This window comes from Hydra viridissima, unplaced genomic scaffold (genome assembly GCF_058129835.1).
Source record: "Hydra viridissima isolate aposymbiotic clone 2 unplaced genomic scaffold, HvirCarnegie_v1 scaffold_1, whole genome shotgun sequence".
In the NCBI taxonomy this organism is placed as follows: domain Eukaryota; kingdom Metazoa; phylum Cnidaria; class Hydrozoa; order Anthoathecata; family Hydridae; genus Hydra; species Hydra viridissima.
Window position 1 is genome coordinate 33,452,464 of NW_028324300.1, and position 22,092 is coordinate 33,474,555.

The window sequence follows — 22,092 nt, forward strand, 5'->3', positions numbered from 1 at the left end:
TAAAAAATATGATATTTAGTTTTATTTTATCCTATTATTTCTCATATATTCTTGCTACATGGTCATCACCTCCTGTTATAATCAAAGTGCTATCTCTATTTACCACAAAGTCTAATATACTGCTACAATTTCCATTTAGTTGTTTTATTAGTTCACCGCTCTTTCCATTATATTGTTTCAGTTCTCCATTCAAAGTAGATGCAACTATAATATCTGAATCATCCCAAACAATTTGGTTTAAGCCACTAGGATGAGCACATTCATATCGCAATCTCTGGGTAGATATATCCCAAACTTCTAAGCTTCCTCCAAGTGTAGCGCAAGCTATATATTCATCATTAGGAGAAAATGCAATACTTTCTATTGCTTTGGTTTCTTCTTCTGTCCATAATGTTTTCAGCATAGAAACAAGTTTTCTTGATTCTATACTAAACAACTTTGTTTTCCCATTAGATAAACCACATGCTATTAGCTTGCCACTTTTTTGAGATGCTACACAAAGAACTGAGCTTTCATCATCGCGATGAGAGAACAATGGAGAAGCTGATTTTAAATCCCATAACTTCAAAGTTCCATCTTCATAACCAACCAGCATTTCTTTACCATTATTTAATAGTCTACTTGTTGTTGCTTTCAAACCATTACCTTGATAAATTTTACAATCACCATTAGGTATTTTCCACATATATACTTCACCAGACTCTGTACCTGCAAACAGAACATGGGCTGAAGTATGCCACTTACACCACTCAAGATCAGAACAACTAAAATCCCACACTGGTTTACCATCTTGAGCATTCCAAACAATAACTCCACCGCTCATATCAGCAGTCATAAAGTACTTGTCATCTGAGCTGAAACCACAGCTAATAACAGAGTCCTTGTGTCCACCACAATTGTAAACAACTTCTCCATCCTTTACATTCCAGACATATGCTCTATCATCTTCCCCTCCACTTATTGCTAAGTTACCACTGTTTGAAATATTCACACAGAAAACAGAACCTTCATGTTTTGAAAATATTATTTTTGAATCATCCTTTACATCATCACTTTCTATGTCCGAATTATCTTCAAAATCCAGATCATCCATTGCTTCTTCAAAACCTATAAACAAATTATAATTTTTTATAAAAATTTTATGAAACAATTTATAATGAATAAAAATTTTATGAACACTTTAAAAGTTACAGTTTTGTTAACAAATATATAGCTAGTTTATTAGGATAATACATTTATATGAATCACTTTTTAATAAACTGCAGAGCTAGTTTCAAATTTTCTTTCTGATTACATATATTAATATTAACTATATCTACTAAGACAACCAAAAAAAAAAATTTCAAATATGTAGTAAATTTTCAACTGTGGTATATTCAAATATTGCTTAAAATTGTTTTTTTTGTTTCCACAGATCAATAGTAATATACATATACATTCATTGAGCTTCTGGATTTAGTTTACCCAGAGATGGTAATATCGAAAATAGAAAAAGTGAAATCTTCACTGAATATTTAGAAGAAATAATTGCATTCGCAAATTTATATTTATAACACAAGCATTAAAAAATTGTTTCTTTAATACAATTATTTAAAATATATCTTTAAAAAATACGTTTAAAATTCTTGAGCATTTACAACACTTGTTGAGTATTTGAAATACTTTTATCTAAAATAGTTTAGAACACTGATCAGAACTCAGCCTATTAAAATCTAAATGTCTACAAATGCTAAAAATAATTTATTCACATAAAAAAGCAATAGAAAATTTACTCAGACAATCAGGATCTTTCAAGATCTCCTTGTTTAGTGGTCATCTTCATTTTCTTACAACTATTTGTGTAAATTATTGTGAGATACCCCACATACAGCAAAACCCATTTACGTTAGAAAAGTTAAATAAATTGCAGGTTAAGTATAAATTATGCTGTCAGAGAAACCTTTTCAAATATTTAGACTACTTGTTGCATTAGTTTAGATTAAGGCTATAGGCCTATTGATTGATTAATTACATGTTGTTAATTATTTTTATGATTTTATGTGCGCAGAGGAAGTTAAGGAGACTGCAGTGCTTCAGGCCACTACCAGCTGATCAAGTTGAAATGAAACAAAAATATTTGTATGACTATTAAAAGATGTCATAAGATGTGATGGAGACTACATTATATAGAAGTAATACACTTTCTTATGTTATTACTATGTAATAAACCATAATGGTTTTTGCTAAGACTTTTTGAATACACAAGGGAGATGGAATTTCTCAAAAGTTCTTTGCAAGTTCTGTCAACTCCTTACCAACACTTTTGTGTACATTTGAACTTAGAGAACTTACACATAAAACAAGTTTTGATCTTAAAGCTGCAACCATCATTTTTAGGCATTAAAAGCTAGACTGGCCAGGCCTGTTGAAAGCAATTTGGAGAAAAAAAGGAAAAAAAGCTTTGAAATGAAACTATAACCAGATGAATACATGTCATTATTTTTATACTAATACAGGGTGGGGCAGAGGAACTTGCTTATTTGAATTAGCCTTCCTGAAGTGTGATTTGCTACGATAACTTTAAGAAGGGATTTAATCAAGAGCACAAACTGTAAAATTTTGTTTATATGATGAGCCACATTAAATTCTTTTTTCTTTGCAGTAGTCATGGAATGGACGAACGTGGAACGTGCTTTTGCGGTTGAGGCATATTTTTCCTGTGGTAAATCAGTCATCGCCACACAGCGTGCATTTTGTCGGCACTTCAATGTTGCACCTCATGGCCGTGTAACAATCAATCATTTTGCGGGTGAAGAGCTTCAGGGAATCTGGAAATGTAAAGAAGAAGAAGCCTGGTCTCCAAAGGACTCCAAGATCTCCGCAGAACATCGGAGCGGTGCAGCAATCCATCTTGAGGTCTCCCTGACGGTCTACCCACAAGCATGCATCAGCTATTGGGTTATCAGCTTGTTCTGTTAGACGGATCCTTCATAAGGAATTGAAGTTCCATCCCTACAAGATTGTTGTTGCCCAAGAACTGATTCCTCAGGACTTCAATGCTTGTGAGGCTGCGAGTAGGGCCCTTCTAGACTTGCCTGATGACACGCTTGTGTTCTTCAGCAATGAGGCGCACTTCCATCTTTCTGGGGCTGTGAACAAGCAGAAGATGCAGTATTGGAGCGCTGAAAACACACGAGAACTTCACCTACAACCTCCACACTCGCAATGTGAGACTGTTTGGTGCGCAATATCCCAAGTTGGAATAATTGATCCCTGGTTCTTTGAAGAAAATGAGAGGACAGTTTCGGTGACATCTGAACGTTACGTGACAATGTTACAGGATTTCTTCCTGCCAAAACTGAACAAGATGGGCTTGGACGATGTTTGGTTCCAGCAAGATGGTGCATGCGCACACATCAAGAACATCCATGGTTTTCTTGAGCAAAGCCTTTCCTGGGCATGTGATCTCTTTGAGGGGCAATCTACAGTGGCCAGCCAGGTCCCCTGATCTTGTGCCTTGCGATTATTTCTTCTGGGGACATCTAAAGTCCATCGTGTACCATGACAGACCCAACAACCTGAACCATCTCAAGAATAACATTCATGAAGCTGTCGCCAACATTCCTATTGAGATGCTGGAAAGAGTTGACACCAATTTCCAGACACGACTGACACAATGTATTGATAATAACGGACGCCATTTGCGTGATATCATCTTTAAAACTGGCAAATTGTAAAATTTACTTGTTCTTGATTATGCTATTACAAAATTCATTTATATATATTCAATACTTTTGTTATAATATATGTTTCAAATAAGCAAGTTTCTCTGCCCCACCCTGTATATACTATTATCCTATAAATAGCAGAATTTTTGAGTAGTAAAGATGATAGGCAACATAAAATGTAATTGAGAATGTTTAAGGCTTAAGCCTCTATGGCCTTCAACACCTCATTTATGTTACACAACTTAACTCTTCTAAGAATTTATACTGTAATATTGAACACAAAACTTTTTTTATTGTAGTGAGCATTGAAGCTTTTGCGATCTGCATTTCTGTTCACAGACTTCAATTATCAAGAAGCAAACAATCCAAACTGTTTTTTAACTGTGTCAACTGTCCAACGAATCTCCTGAGATCATTTCTTGAAAGAAGAAAATGTTTATGAACCATTTGATTTTCTTGTACACAAATTATCAAGCTTTTTAAAATAATTTGTGATCTATTCACTAAATTCATTAGCTTGTGATTAATTAAAGTGAAATGGTTGGTATATTTTTATTTATAACTGATATAAAGATGTGAAATGAAACAATAAAAGTAAAAAAAAAAGTTAAAATATGTTTTAATACTTTTAATCCATCTATTCAAGAAAACAAAATAATAATTCACAAAGTGACTTAAATCATATTTTAAAAAGGTGCATTTATGTAAATATGTAAACAATTACAGTTTAGTTTTTTACATTAAAACATATGTTCTATTTGGTACTTATCTGCTTAAAGAGACTGATATATATAAAGGAAACATTTTTAAGGATATATCCCTTATATAATACAGTGTTTTAATAGCACATTTTTGTAGTATATTTTTTAAAAAATCCTAATATTGTATATTTGTTTAGATACAGATTTTATTTGACTTAATAAACCATGATTTAATTACAAAATCACTAGATGTCAAAAAACAAAAACTGTCTGGAAAGTTTTTCTAACCTTTTTTTAGCTAAATTTAGAGTGCATAACTGAAAAGTTGAAAATCGAGGTTATGTTGACTGAAAGAAAACAAAGACTTGCAGGTAAAGAATAATAATAAGGTGGGAGACAAAGAGCAATACTGAAGATGTCATTTATCATCACTACCAACCTATACTCAATTAAATTTAGAGTATAATTTAACATTACAATGTACAGATGTTAAATAAAATACTGAGTTCCTCACATTCAAATGCTAAAAAATGCCATTGATAAAAATTTTCTATTTTTAAATCCAAAAATACTCAGTTTATCAAAAATATAAGAATCAAGTTAAATAATTAAAGTTTTATACCACTGTCCTGTGTAATTTTAAAAATGTTTATTATATTTTCTTTTTTTTTTTTAACATTTCACAGGTTGAAAGCTATAAACACTGTTAAGTAAAGACTGCATGTAATACTTAAAAATATCTTGTATCTTACCTGGACCATCATTGTCATCAAGTGTAATTACTTCTGCATCTTCATCTAAGATGTATTCATCATCACTATCATCTGGTAAAGGAGCCATAAGTATTTGTACAAATAGGTTCTGTTAGTGAACAAAGGATACAGTAGTTGTTATAATTTATCTCTGTATTTTTTTAGTAGATTCTTTACAGTAAACTTATACCACCTGGCAACAATCTCTTAAACGAATACAGAATGCTTAAATCTATTTATAATATTTTAATGCAGTTCTATGAATGTTTATGCATGTATGTACATAACTACTAAATATAAATATATACCCTATGTATACAGTCTATTTTTTACATGCCTGAAAATCCAGACTTTAAGAAGTTGACAATATAAGGGATATTGTAGTTAAAGAAAATTTTGTATTTTATTCTAAAAAATGTTTATGACTTTAAAACCATGAAAATTTGAATACCGTCTTCTCTCAATATTTACAGAAAAACAGATCAGTTTAACTTCTGAAAGCTCCTCAAAGAGATAAAATTTAATATTATGTATAGCTAGATAGACTTATACTAAGAAACTATATTTAAATCTAAAAGTAAACATAAGCAAAAAGTATAGCTTTTCTCAAGGTCCACAATCAACCTATATAAACTATATGCTCTAATCTGTAGTATCTGCAGAAAAAAGGTGAGTATCTAGGAGAAATGTAATGAAATTTACTTCCCTAGCCTATTTATTTCAACTAATACTGTTAACACAGCTAACTGGTTATGCATTTATATCGTGTGATAAATAGCGCCCACTGAAGTTAGCCGCTAGACACACGGCTGTTGTTAAATACGAACTTATGTTGCTCATTTAATACATTCAACGTATTACAATAGATTCTCAAGCTGGAATCTCGATTAGAGCGCAATGCGGACAGTAATGTCATGAAGTTGAATACAGTCGTAAACCTTTTTCACGAGTAAAAATTTAGTATGTTAGAGGAATAGCCCCTTAAATTCCTTTTGTTGAGAAGTTACTTATTTCTCAACAAAAGAAATTTAAAGGGCTGTTTATTTTAGCGGGTCAATTTATTTTTTTAACTAACAGAATATTGTGTAGGGTTCCTATATATACGTATATCGTATGTATAGGAACTTTGAGATCTGTGTTGCCTGTGTCACACACCAGTGGTCGCACTTTGAATTTAGTAGCATTTTAGAGAAAAAGCATATTACAACTTTTATTTTAATTGTAGGGTAATGAGGGGCAAAATGAGACACTTAAGCACTAATTTATCTAATACTTTTGAAAAAATAACTTTTGAAAAATAACTTGATATTTTTTAAATCTTCTACCATCTTACTTGAAGCTTACAAAATATGAGTTGCAAAACTGCATTGGTTTGATAACCAGAGATCATTTATTGACAGCACATATTTTCTAATGCATTTTTATTTTCTGTTTTGCGTTTTTTTAACTTTTTTGATTTTTCAGAGGATTCAAATAGTGATTGTCTGTAATGTGATGTTGTTATTATCTGTGTTTCTTCTTCCTTTCTCGGTGGTAAAATGATCTTTGGAATTGGTACAATATTAGAAAAGCATGGTGTTTTATTAAAATCAATATTTTCTGAAGATCCTGAGGGCAATGGTAATAAGGTGCTCAAATTAACTTGTGATTCGATTTTATCAGGTTTATGTAAACATAATTCTATATTGGATAACAACTAAACATTTCAATTAACAAAATAAAAAGTAAGTAAATGCAGTATAATAAATTTAAATCTACAGCACGTAAATATTAATATTTGCTATGTTTGTTGTTTTAATGTAAAACATTAAATAAACATAATTTTAGATATCGGCAAAACAAATACAAACAGAATGTCTCGTTTTGCCCCGCATAATGTTGGCATCAAATTGCCTTATTTCCTGACTATTTTATTGAATAAATAAAATACCAAAGAACGGAAATGATAGAAAAAGGCCTAAAGATTCTAATAAAAAAACTTTTAAATATAAAAAGCTTTTCCACTCAGTGAGATCAAAAAAGGCTAGGAAAAAATATAATAACACTTCAAAGTTCGTAATTTTTGCGAAGCCGAGGGAAGAAATAATCCCCCTTCTACTCAACTTTTTTATTTCAAAGTGACTCAATATATTTTTATTGACACAAAATAGTTTTTGAACACAACTGCATATTTAAAAATCTCGCAAATAATAATTTGTAGGGCTGGCATCATGATAAACGCGAACTGTATTATATTGCCCCGCTGTCTCATTTTGCCCCGCGTTACCCTATTTTATACCATATAACTTTAATGATTTAACTATACTACAAAAATGTATTAAAATACTGTCTATTATAAGGGAAGTAACTTTAAAAGTTCTTCCTTTACATACATCAGCCTATTTAAGCAGATAAGCACCAAATAGAACTTATGTTTTCATATATATATAAAAAAAATCTTTTACAAAGAACAGAACTATATTTGTTTACATCTCAATGTAAATGTGTCATTTCAATTTGTCATTTTTCAAATGTCGTTTTCAAATTGTCGTTCCTATCAAAATTTAACTTAAAACCTGGGCTCTAACAAGTTTATTACAAATTTATGACATTTTTCGTAGCCATATCTATTTTCTGATGCTTTTGTGACAACTCCAACATTTCTTTTAACATTCTTGCTAAAACAAGGATATTTTGGAATACTCAATTAATGTCAGTGGCTTTCAAAATATCTTCATATGAATAGTCATTTAGTATAGGTGGTAAGTTGACATCCTCGATGTCCAATTTACCAATTCACAGTAGTCGTCTGCTCCAAGGTTTAGTTGTTGTAGAAAGTTTAAATGAATATTTTTTTCTTTATTATTTCTGGATATTGGTATCTTTTCACTAGCTGTAGTTCTAACTTGTTTTTTTACATCATTTATCAACACCAATAAAATATTCTCTGGGTTAGCAAAATATGAGCTTTGTTTCAAAATTTGCTTCATTAACTCCTTGCATTTTACATCAAAACTGCATATCTAATTAATGGAGTAAGACATCAAAAATTCTGAGCGCCATTGATAGCCTCTTGTGAGCCACCCAGTGGTTTACTCTTGTGAGCCACCCAGCATGATGAATGTTTTCGGGAGAATTTTTAGAGATTTTATTTGAAACTTATTCTAATTCAATAGATAAATTGGTACTGAAAAAGATATTTTTGATCTGAACCCACTGAAGATATTTTCAGGAATGAAAAGTTCCTTGATTTTTCCGAATGCAACTATTGCGAAATTATTTAAATCTTTTGATATTTTTTTACCAATTTCTCTAATAAATGGTGCAGGAGCAGAAGTTTCTCCATCGATCAACTCAAATACAAGCTTAAACGCTAGTTCATTTAAATTGAGCTGATAAAGTAGCCACTGCATTAGTCTATCAAATTCTATTTCTATTAACTTTATTGCTCGTTCAAATATGCCAGTGTTTACAACAGTTCCATCACTAAAGAGAGCATTTAAAGAATCGCTGCTGCCAGTTTGAAATGTTAAACAGAAATTTTATTAGCGATGCAGCGAGAAGTGTCATTTATGCTGCATCGCTAATGGAATTTCTACATTCTTCTGCTTGGTTCTCAAACATTGTAATGTGCTCTTCTTTAAATACCCCTTCAGTTGTGATTTTATCGTCTTTCTACATTCTTCTGCTTGGTTCTCAAACATTGTAATGTGCTCTTCTTTAAATACCCCTTCAGATTTTATCGTCTTTTTCTCACGATTAACTTTTTTGTACAACACGACGTATTTCTCTTTCTACTTTTTTCCTATCAAGCATACTTGATTCATTTAGTATACCCATATCTTTATATATTTTATATATTTATATATACTTTATATATTCATTTAGTATACCCATATCATATCTCATTTAGTATACCCATATCTTTAGAGCAGCATTGACATTAACGGCTCTGCAAATGGTTCGATAACAATCTACTTTGACTGCCAGTTCGTTGTAAAAAATACTATTTTGATTAGAACTTTTTAAAACGTTATCAAATTTATATAATTTGTCATATTCATCATTAAATGTATCTATTTTGTAATTTTCCATGTCTTTCTCGACATTTTATATGTATTTAACTGCTATTGCCTTGTTACAAGTTGTTTTTTACGAGTTTCATTTGCAAAATAACGTGTAGGCACGATCAAGTATTTCAAGTTAATTTTTGCGTTACTTTTTCCCAACAAACGAATCCCACTCTTTGATTGGCACTTTGAGAGTACGTCTGCATTTCTCTCTTTCTACTCCTCTATCATAGTAATTACATAAACATATACCAAGCATGTTTTCAAAAACTTTCAATTACGTATAAAAATATCATTTCTTCTACGTCTTGAATTGGATATTTTGCGAAATCAACGAATTTTTAAAGGTTTGATAAGTTTCAGGTCTGAATTAGAGGTAGCATTGAAAGAATATTTTAAATAAGCATTAATAATCAAAAGTATGCCAAAAACAAGTTAAAAATGAAATATCTAGTGTTAAAAATTTCTTCGAGCCAATGAAACTACTGATTTTCTAGTATTTTTCGTATGCTCATTTTTTTTCAAACTATCTTAAATAGTATAGGTTTTAACAGAATTGTTGGCCAGAAAATCCTCATTTTTAAAAGCAGGATTTTCCATACATTCAATTAAGAATTATCTTTGTTCTTAAGCTATAATGTAGCTTAAGAATAAAGAGGATTCTTAATTGAATGAATGGGGAAAAAAGTATCAAACTCAAATCAAATAATTGCAGTTAAATCAAGTTATTACTCGTTTGCTGCATTTTGTTTGGGTTCAATTCTTTTGCTGAGGTTCGTTTACTGAAGCTTGTTTTAAGTTTGGGCTTTAAATTTTCATTTGATTAACACTTTATTTAGTACTGCAATAAAATTATGTTTTGACCTTTCAATTTTCGAAAACACCATTTGAAAACTGAAAGACAATTTGAGAACTGTTTCACTGGGAATCAATGCTGAAATTGCAGGGGGGTTAAGTTTCAATCAAATAAGAAGAAAGAATCGAAATGAAGATTTTTGAATAAAATATTCCAATCACAAATCACTTTTTAGAAATGAAGACTTTTATTTCTAAAAAGTGGCTTGTGGTTGCGATAATAAATCACTTGATAATAAATAAGCCATATGTAGTAACCCACGTGTTACTATATTAAACAGCATGAAAGAAGAGTGTTTTTTTTTTTTTTTTTCATGAAATATCTGATTATAAAAACAATTTTTGTGTTGGAAAATTTTAGACAAATTAAATGAATAAATATTTAGATTGGATAGTCCATATGCATGCACTATTAAATTGATTTTTTTTTTTTTAATTTTTTATTGAAAATAAACTAGAAGATATTTTTCTACTAATTTAAGAAAAACTGTTGCATTTAAACATTTAATATTAAAACGCTTTATGCGTAGTTAGAAATACTTTTCCACAAATATATCGTTAGGGCATATAATTTTTTTCCTTCAGATGCATTTTAAAAACTCGCAAATGTAAAAAATTTCACTAAAGTAATTTAAGGACAAATTTAAAATGTATAAGCAACTGGAATTCATGATTGTACATTCTCAAAAATTTCAAAAAAAAAGTTTTTTCTTGTAGTTTTATATTTTATGAATTTTTCCATGAAATTTTTGAATAAAAAATTTGAAAATAAAAAATTTTTTGCTTAAATTTTTTTAGTTCTTAAGTATTTTTCAATGCAAAGGAAAAATAATTTGAAAATATAAAACCCTAATTAAAATTGCATACTTTTTTTGAATTTGTTGCAAGGGATATACTTTGCAGATATGCTAATTGACTCTAAGCAAAATGAATTAAGTGTTAGCAATCATCAAGTTTGAAGTTTGTAAAATAGTAATAAATAGCAAGTACACAGCGTGGAATAAGGTAGTCAAAAATCAAAAAAGTTGCATTTTATTCACTTTTATATTTGAATATAAGGTTTTGTTAAGAACACGTTGGATAAAAAAAATTCAAAATATGAATATTCTAACTATACCGTTTTGGAGATATTTAGTGATGAAGTCAAGAATTACGAAAAAAAAAAAAAAAAAAAAAAATCGTAAATCATACTCTGAAAGGCTTTTTTTAGAAAAGCAATTTTACGGCAAAGAATAAAAATTCCCTCGTTAAATCAAAATTTAAGAAAAAATATCTTAAATTTCATCTCTTCGGACATTAAAAAATTTTTTTTTTTAATTTTTTAATCAAGATATACGACACAATCAAATTTTTGACATGTTTTCTAATAATTTTTCATATTTTCGAGATTTTTTTATTTTTCATTTTTGATTTTCAGGACTATCAAATAAGAAAAATTATGGAAAAATTGTATATTTCTTGTATTAAGTTCAAAAATATCATATGATGTATATATGTTTTTGAGAAAATCTTACGGTCTCAATTTGGACTTTTTTTGCACATTTTTTTAGGTACAAATGTGGCATGTATATATTCAAAAAAATTGTATGATCTCAAGCCGCAAGTAGAAAGCTCTCTTTTAATCTATTGAATTTTCAGGTATAAAAATGTCATATAATCCATATACCTAAAAATATCCTGTGATCTCCAATAGTAGGTACAAAATGTACCTGATTAATTTTTTTGGCAGGTAGAAAAATATGTTATGATTTTAAAATATAATTAAGAATGTCTTATGATTTCCTGCCGTAGCTGCAAAAAATACCTGATACACCTACCTGCTTTATTACTGTAAAACATGCAGGTTGTAAACAAATTCAACAATTGGTATTGCAAGTTTCCAGCTGTAATAAATCAAAGTAAAATAGAGGTTCATATCAAAAATGTAATTGGCTATTTTGACACTCATTTATGTACAAATTAAAACGTTTCTCGAGCATGCGATTATGTGAGATCGAAAGAAACTTTCCAAAATTACCAAGAAGCAGTATTATGTAATACTATAAAAAGTATTTATAGCCGTTTATCTACAATAATTGGAAGAGTGTCATAGTAACATGATTAGACTCAAATCAAAACATGGAAAATGGTTGAATTGTGTATTCAACTGCAAAAAAATACAGATGAATTTGCGTCATCTGAATTCCCAGGACCATCAGCATCAGCATGTAAAAGTGAATGATCGAAAAAAAGATTTTGATTTGAGTGAACGTAGCAAACTCCGGATTATTGCAGACGAAAACGATTGTTCAAACGTCGATTCAATGAAAAAAGCAATTCAAATAGGATAGCATAGTCTTGCCAAGAGCTTCACATTGGCAAGACTAATTTCTTAAGGGGGTACCCCCCTCTGATTTTAAATCTAAGCATTTTTACAAAAAATGATTATTGGCAACATGCTTATATTAAATTAAGAATAATGTACTAACTCTTTTTTAAAAAAATCAATATTGTTACCATGGTAACCACTAAATACCCCTAAAATGACCAAAAAATGACTTTACGCCGGCCAAAATACAAAGAAATAGGTTCATTTCCACCTTTCCATATTGAACCATAATGTTGTTATAAGGTAGGGCTATGATATGAGTGGAACAGATTTTTCATAACTTTTTCTCACCACCACAACAAGACGACCAAAGTTTAGGATCAAATTTTTTATCATTTTATTGACCAAAAACTTTATTTTTTAAATTTAAATAAAATCCATTCCATTCATATCATAGAGTATGATATGGACAATGCTTCATGAAAATTTCATAAAAAAATATCATACCGTTCTCCAAATATATTGGCCGGGGTCCACAAATTGCTATTCTGAGAAAAACACGATTAAAGTAAAAACTTTAATTACAGTAATATTTTATTCATAAAATAGGTAAAAAAAAAAATCCAAATTTTCAAAATCCACCAGGTACATACAAGTCACCATCTTTTTCAATTATTTTGTCATTTTTTTTCAACTTCTTGGCACGTAATATTTGCCGTCTTGACTTATTTTCAGGGTTTATTCGATATTCAGCATTTCTTTTTCTTTCATTATTTAATGCTTTGCATCCTGCAATCATATGAAAGCCTGGTTCCATGTTCAGTTCTTTAAAAATATCAAGTGATGCTTTTGCTCCAATATTAAAGTGAGCAACAGCATCATATACACCAATTTTTAATTGGGTAAGCGAAACAAATGTTTGTTTTGGTATACGGTCCCAAATCATTCTGTTAAACGATTCATTAGCATTTTGTGTTTTGCCATGCAAACATTTTTGTAACTCACTGTCTTCACTTAACTCTTCAAATATATATCTCACTTTCATAATAACGTCCATTGGTAAACCTGGTCCTGGCTTATATGTTGTTGTTTTATTTATTTTATCAGCATTGTATTTGCACCAGCTGTCTGAACCAGTAGGGCAGTGTGGAAAATGTAAGCTATTATTTTTTGATGAAGCCACATGAAATAGCGATGCTAATACTCCTGCCTTCATTTCCTTTAGGTTACCTGCATTTCTTCTGATTGCAACTCCAACAAAATTTTGTAAGCGATCAATGGTCGCATCTGTAAGACGCCCTTTACCACCAAGGCCTTTTTCTCTTTTCTTTAAACTCCGCAGCCGTGTTCCAACTCTCTTTTGGTAATGTCCAACGCATTCCAGTTTTTCAATTTCTATATCAGGGTATGTATTTTTAACATTCATGTAACTTTTACTGTCTCCATCACCTAAATATTGAATATATCTTAACTGACGATTATCAATAGAACGCTGAAAAACACGTTTTGCTCCTTCTGGCTCCATACCACCAGCAGAACCTTGGTAATTATACTTACAAACATGGGAATTTCTCCATTGTGCATAAGCATTTGGATTAGACTTTTGAAGGCCTTGATTAATACTACAACCTTTGCAATATCTAGACATGACTTCAACATCTAACACTTTGCCACTAACAGTAGAGATAGCAGAAAAGACTCCATTCAGCGATGAATATCCTCGTTTTTGCCATGTACCATCACAAGATACACAAATATCAGTTGGTGCCAAAGATGTTTTTCGCAACTTATTTGCAGCATTTATCATTGTTTGTTCTGCTACAGTATTAACAGCTGTTGCAATTACTTTCAGTAGTTTTTCAAAGTTGTTTTTGGTCATAGGCTTAGGCAAATTCATAAAAGTGCAAAACTTTTTTATGCCTGCATATCCATGGCCCAATAGTCGCATGCAATATATTATTCGCTTATTAATGTCAAATCCTTTTTTATTATTATCGTTAATAGAGGTGTAGAACTGATGAAGATAGTTGCAATCTTTTTTTTGACACTTAAGATATAACAAGGAAGATAAACCATGTCGTTTATTATATCTCTCACCTAATGAGAGTGTGGGACTACCACATTCTGGACACAGAAAAGAACTAAAAACAGAAACTAAAACAGCAACATCAATGATACAATAACCAGATATACAAGGTTTCAAAATAAGTGTATCTTCTAAGTCTTCAACTTTTCGAGACGAAGCTGACAAATTAAGTGAGTTTTCATTATTTTGTTCCAAAACACAAGTGCTGTTAGCATCATTTAGATTAATAGTTGGCAACTCAATACTAACATTATCAGAAGTACTATCAATTTTTACTGATTTGTCAAGATTTCCCATAAATCCTTTCCTTTTACGGTGAGTTTGTGTACGTTGCTTCACTCGACAATTTTTTCCCATTTTCATTAATAGAACTAAGCTGATAAAATAACACTATATTGCCATACTTGAATTAGCAACCTAGCAAATTAGCAAATAAGCAAATTAGCACTAAATTGCCATACTTGAAGTAGCAACCTTTACAAAAATTCTAGAAAAATTCATAAAGAAGCTGTTCAAGCTTGTACATGACAATTTTAACTCACATTTGGGTTTAATTAAGGTAAAATGTAGGGTGTATAAAGGTAAACAAGTGCGTTGCTATGGCGTTGCTAGGGATATCACGTTGAGATAGGGATATCACGTTGAGATCACGTTGAGTTTATTTAAATAGACAAATTAAGATAGTTATAGGTTAAAGTGTTACTTTTAAAACAATTTTTATAATCATACACAGGTAAAAGTAGTTAAAAACAATTTTTTTTTTTTTTTGAAAATTTTGAAATTTTAAGGGGGGATAGCCCCTTAAATAGCAAAAAATCAATAAGCCTTTTGACATATGTAAATTTAACATAGGAGGAAAAACAAATGACACCTGAGGAAACTCTAACATTGGAGGACAAACAAATGATACCTGAGGAAGATTTAGAGTTTTTTAGACACTGAGATTAGCTTATTAGTACACGAAAAGACTCATAATAAAGGCAAAAAACGATTTCCTTGTTACCAAACTGTTGTAAATGCTGAGAAGAGGTGCGTTCCCAAGGACGAAGACATTGAAGTAAGCGAGTCAAGAGTTAAAGCCAAACTTTAAGGGTGGAATGCAAGAACCGAGTTTCAAGTTTGAAGTCGAACTTCAAACCTTAAGTGCGACTTGAGCGAATGCATAAAGCGAACTTCAAATCAAGTCAGACTTGAAAACTGACAAAAACAAACCGTTTTCAAGTCTGACTTCAAACCAGACTTGAGAGAGCAAAAATTCCTTCCGAATGCAAGAAGCGGACTTGAAATTTCAAGTCAGACTTCAAATCTCAAGTCTGACTTGAACGGAATGCAAGAAGCGAATTTGAACTGAAGTCAGATTTGAAAAACGAGAATTTTTGAATTTTCAAGTCTGCTCAAGACCAATCTTGAAACCAAACTTGAAAAAAAAAAACCAACCTCTATTAACACTTTGCTGATGCGTAACAAAACTTTACTATTACTATATATATTTTTTTACAACCTTTTCAAATATGAAAACGAGTTTTTAACAAGCAAAAGTAGTTACTTAAGTATATTGACGTTATTAATTTAGAAGGTTACATTGTGAAAGTATATTTGTCAATGAATTCATTACAGAAACTGAATACCAATACTTTGAAAACGTGTGTCTTTTAAAACATCCTGTAACTCGTATGTACAACATGTCGTATTTTGATGCAATTAGAAATGTTTGTTAGCATTCTGAAATATCGAACATCTTAGCATTATAAAAGGCTGTTGATTAAGGCACGTTTTTGTGATACAGTACACATTAAAAAAAAGGTAGGAATTTCTACCTTTAAAGGTATATCACATATCCTAACCCTTAAGGTAGAAAAATACACCCTACATAATAAGGTATTTCAGTCTACCTTTATTTAAGGTAGAAAAAAAACACCTCAAGGTATAACTTACTACTTTAAGTAAGGTAGACAATTTTACCCGTAAAAGGCATATTTATCTACCATTTTGCCTACCTTCAAAGGTATATCATATATCCTACCCTTTAAGGTAGAATATTACTGAGGTATTCATGGCCTACTTAAATACACGGCCTTCTTTTCTGCTTAAATCGAAAAAAAATAGAAGGCCAGTTTGAAAATCGTTTATTTTGCCGGATGGACAAACTTTCTCAAATCAATTTTAATTATCGCGATATAAATTTAAAGTAAGCATATGTGGCCCAGGATGAAAATTTTTACGTTGGCTAGCTTAATCTAAACTCTACTTAACTTTGAATACTTAATTATGGCTTCTTTTTGATATTAGATAATAATTATGGTTGATAAATGCTTTTAATTATGGTTGCACCTCTAATTATATTTGTTGTAAAGTAGTCCCAGTTTTTTGTTTTCCAAAATACAATGATTTGAGAAAGATATAGGTTACATTTGGCGATAGAAATTTTGGGACTGTCAGTACTGTGCAAGAATTAAAAGTACACAAATTCTCAAAAATAAGCTTCAAAAGTATAAAAAACTCTACCGCAAACTGATTAAAAATGAAACAAAATATTTTCAATTTTCTCTGTGTCTTTTAAATGCAACAATGTTATCTGCAACAATGGAATCCCTGACTCTTTCTGGTGTTATTAAAATAAATATTTGAAATAACAATCTGTATAATTTCTTTTCCATGACTTTGATGGTTTTTACATAAAAATGGTTGATACCCTTCTCTCCAAAAACTAGCTTTGCTGCTTTACAGTGTTGCATTTGAGACTGATAAATAATATCAAAAATGTAATCTATCATAGCAAAACTGTCAAAGACATATTCTAAAAGCAGTACTGATGGAGTTGTTAGCCCACCTCTGGACAATTTATTTAAATAATTATAATCAATTGACTCCTGTTGAAAATGTTTTGTACAAAGCAACTTGCAACATACTCAAAACCTCTTAATCAATATTTTGGTAATAAAACCAGCAACGTAACTGGCAACTTCACGAGAACCATCCAATAAAGTCACACTATCAAAATCTCATTGATTTTCTCCATCAAGGATCTAACATGTTATATATCTTCTTTTATTTGGATTATACTCTCACGATAAATAACATCTTTCAAACTGACAAGGAATCTCCCACTGCTCAATTGACAGTATTATCATCTTTTTTTTTACCATGTGTATCAAGCAATTTTGTAAAAGAAGAAACATTTGAAGCACGATTGTCACAAACAACACCTTGAACATTAAAACTATTTTTTATTAAAAATTCAATCAGGTTAAGAATTTCAGACTTTAACCAGTCACTGTTCAATTTCACAATTGGAATTGCTATGACAACACAGGAGATATTTTCTTTCAAACCAACAATCATGAAAGAAACAATGCTTCTATAACATCCGTTTTCTTCACTGATCTCAGTTAAATTGCCACCAGAATATTCAGCACATAGTTACAAATACATTTCATCAAAAATTATTATAAGATCTTTTGATAAGCTCCCATTTTCATGTAGCAACTTCAAAACTTTCATAGAATCTATTACACCTGATTTAAGCTTGCCTAACAATGATATAGATGGGAGTGAGAATTCCTTTAGCAGTAAATGATAAGTTTGCAGTGATGTGTACCGCAACATCAATGGACATTGAAAAACATTTGAAGAACAAATTTTTTTTTTATTTGGTGACTTTTGACTTCTTCAAGAATAGAAGACAACTTTTCTTTTTCTGTGCTAATATGTGAATTGAGGTTTTCCAGCATTATCCTTCTTTTTAACATAGATTGTTGGGTTACTCTGAACCAAGGTGGTAAGGAAACTGGAAGATTTTTATAAAAAAGTTGGACATGTAAATTTTTGTTGATGCGAATAGACTCAGCAACTTCAGGTATGTGTAGTTCATTTTGAATAATTTTATGGAATACAACACAATCATCAAATTTGGAAAATAAATATCCTGCTGGTGAATCAGCAGCTGAAAGAGAATTAACATCTTCAATAATATCCTTTGATAAAAATTTCTGAAATTCATCTTCTTGAAATATTCTTTTAGTTGGTGATTTTCTTGGTCCACTTATAACTGGAAGAGAAGCAGTTGCTATGCTAGCAGAGTATATTATAGGAACAGGCTTCAAAATCGTTTTGTTAATGCTCTTTTATGTATGACTTTTTTTTCAAAGTGTTTTAAACAGATCACAGCTGACAGTCCAGAAATTTCTATTTACCAATCTAACCCATAGCTTTCTTAAATTATAATCTTTTGGAAAACCAAAAACTGAAACTACTTCACCACCAAGATAATTGGAGGTGCAACCAACAACACAGCGTTTACTAACCATAATTACTATTTGTTAATAAAAAGAAGCTACAATCAAGTGTATGAGGTTTAGTTGATGTAAAGATTTGGAAAACGCTTAAGTTTTTCTCCTATGCCGCACAATGAGTCCAAATTGCGAAAAAGTGGCCAAAACTTTTTTCCGATTTTTTTTTTAACAGAAAGTGAACTTTGTGCAATCTTTTTACTTTAAACAGATGTAAACTGTATTTAAACTCAATATAGAGTCGTTTTCTGTAAAGAAAATTTATAGCTTTGTTTTCATAAAATATTAATTGCAAAGAGTGCATCTAGAAGATTATACAGGTGTTTTTTCTTTGTTGTTGATTAAATATGAAAAGATTAGAACTTATAAGCGTAATTCAAGAAGTTGGTGTTAATCATGCGAATTTGCAAGCCGTTTTAGAAACTGAAGCAAAAAATAAATTGCTAACCAATGAAGAACTGTCTGATGCAGAACTCTCAGAAAAAATTAGACTTTTGATTTATAAATTTCGGGTTAAATATGCAAAGCATAATCGTAATTTTAAAAGATTAGTTAAACAAGAAGTGGCATGGTTAGAGGGTGAGTTGTTTCAGAATCAAAATACTAAACTTGATTCAACTTTAAAAACTGGACGACCAGAAAAAGAATGGATAGAGTGTTCATTAAGAACAAAAAGGAGGAAAGTTTCAAGGTAGTTTCTAGTTTAGAATTGCTATTTTTGTTTTTAAAAGTCACTGATTAAATACATAATTTTTAATAAAAATATACACCCACAGTTCCACACTTGTGTGGTTAAGGCAGTTTTCCATAGTATCAATTTTTGAAATTATCATAATGGAAATAGTTTATCAAATAATGATGTTGTTTATTTTTATTTTAGTTTGGCTAAAACTCATACAACTGAAGAATTAGCAGAAGCTGCTGTTGTACATGCAAAATCAAGTCCTGGAAAATCTGATTTGGGAAAAAATGTTAAAATGTTTTCTAAAGATCTACCAGGCCAAACTTACCAATCTGATAATTATCAGCCAATTATGATGTCTGCTGATCAAGCTTTATCACTTAAAATTCAATGTGATTTGAGTGATTTACAATACCAGATTATTCGAAACTCATCTCTGATGCAAAATGCTGACATTTATCCCCCATTAAAAGCAATCCTAAAATCAAAAGCAGATTGTTATCCAGAGGGTTTGCATATTACAGAAACGTCTGCGAAGTGTAGTTTGCAGAACATGGTTAACCATACCTTGCTTCGAATTTTGAAACTAAATTCTGAGCAGCTTCAAAATTTAGATGAAACAGTTACACATGGAGTATTCAATTTGAAATGTGGCATGGATGGTGCATCTTCACAAAGTATTTATAATCAAAGGTTTGATGATACTGATCTTACTACTGGAGTGCAGAATGAACAGTCAGTATTTCAAACTGCAATAGTTCCTTTGAAATTAAAAATTGGGGGTTCAAACATCTGGAATAATCCTAAACCATCCAGCCCTCATTTTTGTAGACCTCTTGAACTACAATACCTAAAGGAAACAAATGAACTCATTGCAGCAGAAGAAATAAATCTTAGAAAACAAATCGAAAATCTGCAAGACTATATTTTAGATCTAGATCTCAGTAGTAAAAAGCACTGTTCCATAAAAATTAAAATTGTTGTTGACTTGACTATGTTGGATGGCAAGTCAGTAAATGCTATCATGTTTTCGAATTCATCACAATCGTGCAATATTTGTTTTGCAAAACCGAGTGAGATGAACAATCTAGTAAAAATCAGAATGTTTACTCCAAATAAAAAATCTCTTACTATGGGACTATCTACTTTACATTGTTGGATTAGACTTTTTGAGTATGTGCTACACTTAGGATATAAAATGAAAATTAAAAAGTATCAGGCTAGATCAAAAGAACATAAGCTTTCTGTTATTGAGCAAAAAAATGAAATTCAGAATAGGTTTAGAAGCGAGCTCAGCCTTGTTGTTGATATGCCAAAGCATGGCTATGGTTCCTCAAACACAGGTAACACAGCCAGAAGAGCATTTGACAATGCAGATACTTTTGCAGACATTACAGGAGTTGATGTTAAAATAATTGTTAGATTGAGAAATATAATGAAGGCTGTGTGCAGTGGATACCACCTTGATTTGGGGGCCTTCAAAAAATATTGTTTAGCTACTTCTGAAATAATAATTAAAAAATATAACTGGTACATAATGCCACCTACAGTACACAAGCTATTAGAGCATGGTTATCAAATTTCTGATTGCTTTGAACTCCCAATAGGTATTTACTCAGAAGAGGCACAGGAAGCACAAAACAAATACATTCGAAATGCAAGACTAAACCATACATGTAAAATTTCTAGAAAAAATGCAATGGAAAACCAATATCATTATCTGCTGTTACGTAGTGATCCAATAGTATCATCATTCTTCTTCAAAAAAACTAAATCTATTAGTACTGTTAACTTAGATTCTGAAGTTTTAAACCTTTTGCTTGATGAACAATAAATATTTTTTTAAAATAATTTTTACTATATTACTAAATGTTGCAAATATTGGTTTATACATGTGTGTATGTGTGTATATATATTTGAGATCTTTTAAGGTATATATATAAACTTTAAAAGATCTCAAGTTATAAAAATGCTGAAATGAAGTCTTGCATTTGTTGTTCTCACCCCTCCCCCCCCGGGCTTTTTCTAATGTCTTTTTTTGAAACAATTGACATAAAACCAAAATGGAGCAAATTCGAGCAGCTAAAAAATTATTTGTTTTATACCCAATACGTTCATAACAATGTGATAGAAATTTAGGAGGAGTGAAAAGTGGACATTTTAAGCTTTATCACTTTTTGTAACCGGGGAAATACATATTTTAAAAATTTTTCTCCTTTCTTCAAAAACCCAAAATCTAAAGCTAAAAAATCGAGTTATTACTTCTTTTTTGATTAAAACCATATTAACAATAATATATGAAAATGAAATTTTAAAAAAGTTTACAAATGTTGTATAATAATATAAAAATTGTCTTATTTAAAAAAATACAAAAATTCGTGAATTATTTTGGAAATTTTTATTTTATTTTTTAAGCGCAATAAATCACTCCCAAAACATATAAAGGACGTATTAAAAATTCTGCAAAATATTTTTTTCAGCTATTGGGTAAATATTCTTTCTAAATTATAAAAAATATTTATATATTGGAATACTTTTAAAAAACGACTTTTGGCCACATTTTTGAGATTTGGATTCATAGTGTGCCGGGATTTACTTATTTAAAATTTATAGCGCAATATTTGAAATATGTTTAGAAAGTTTGTCCATCCAACAGAATATAC

At 30.5% G+C, this 22,092-nt stretch overlaps 4 protein-coding genes across 6 annotated transcripts in view; 2 read left to right on the forward strand and 2 right to left on the reverse strand.

Annotated features, from left to right (window-relative positions):
• LOC145192415 (zinc finger FYVE domain-containing protein 9-like) overlaps positions 1-22,092 on the forward strand; it is a 220,750-nt gene that overhangs the window by 127,419 nt on the left and 71,239 nt on the right. The window lies entirely within an intron of this gene.
• On the reverse strand, positions 8-5,952 carry LOC145192356 (angio-associated migratory cell protein-like). The gene is made up of 2 exons (XM_090092161.1): positions 5,161-5,952; positions 8-1,107 (listed from the first exon to the last, which is right to left on the reverse strand). Exons 1-2 carry the CDS (start codon positions 5,246-5,248, stop codon positions 35-37), a joined length of 1,161 nt encoding a protein of 386 aa, XP_089948287.1. The 5' UTR covers positions 5,249-5,952; the 3' UTR covers positions 8-34.
• Positions 12,954-15,496, reverse strand: LOC149894644 (uncharacterized). Its single transcript, XM_090076682.1, has one exon. The coding sequence runs from the start codon at positions 14,819-14,821 to the stop codon at positions 13,004-13,006; it is 1,818 nt and encodes a 605-aa protein (XP_089932808.1). The 5' UTR covers positions 14,822-15,496; the 3' UTR covers positions 12,954-13,003.
• Positions 16,709-21,720, forward strand: LOC149894645 (uncharacterized). Its single transcript, XM_090090462.1, has 2 exons — positions 16,709-19,438; positions 19,628-21,720. The coding sequence occupies exons 1-2, from the start codon at positions 19,095-19,097 to the stop codon at positions 21,261-21,263; spliced, it is 1,980 nt and encodes a 659-aa protein (XP_089946588.1). The 5' UTR covers positions 16,709-19,094; the 3' UTR covers positions 21,264-21,720.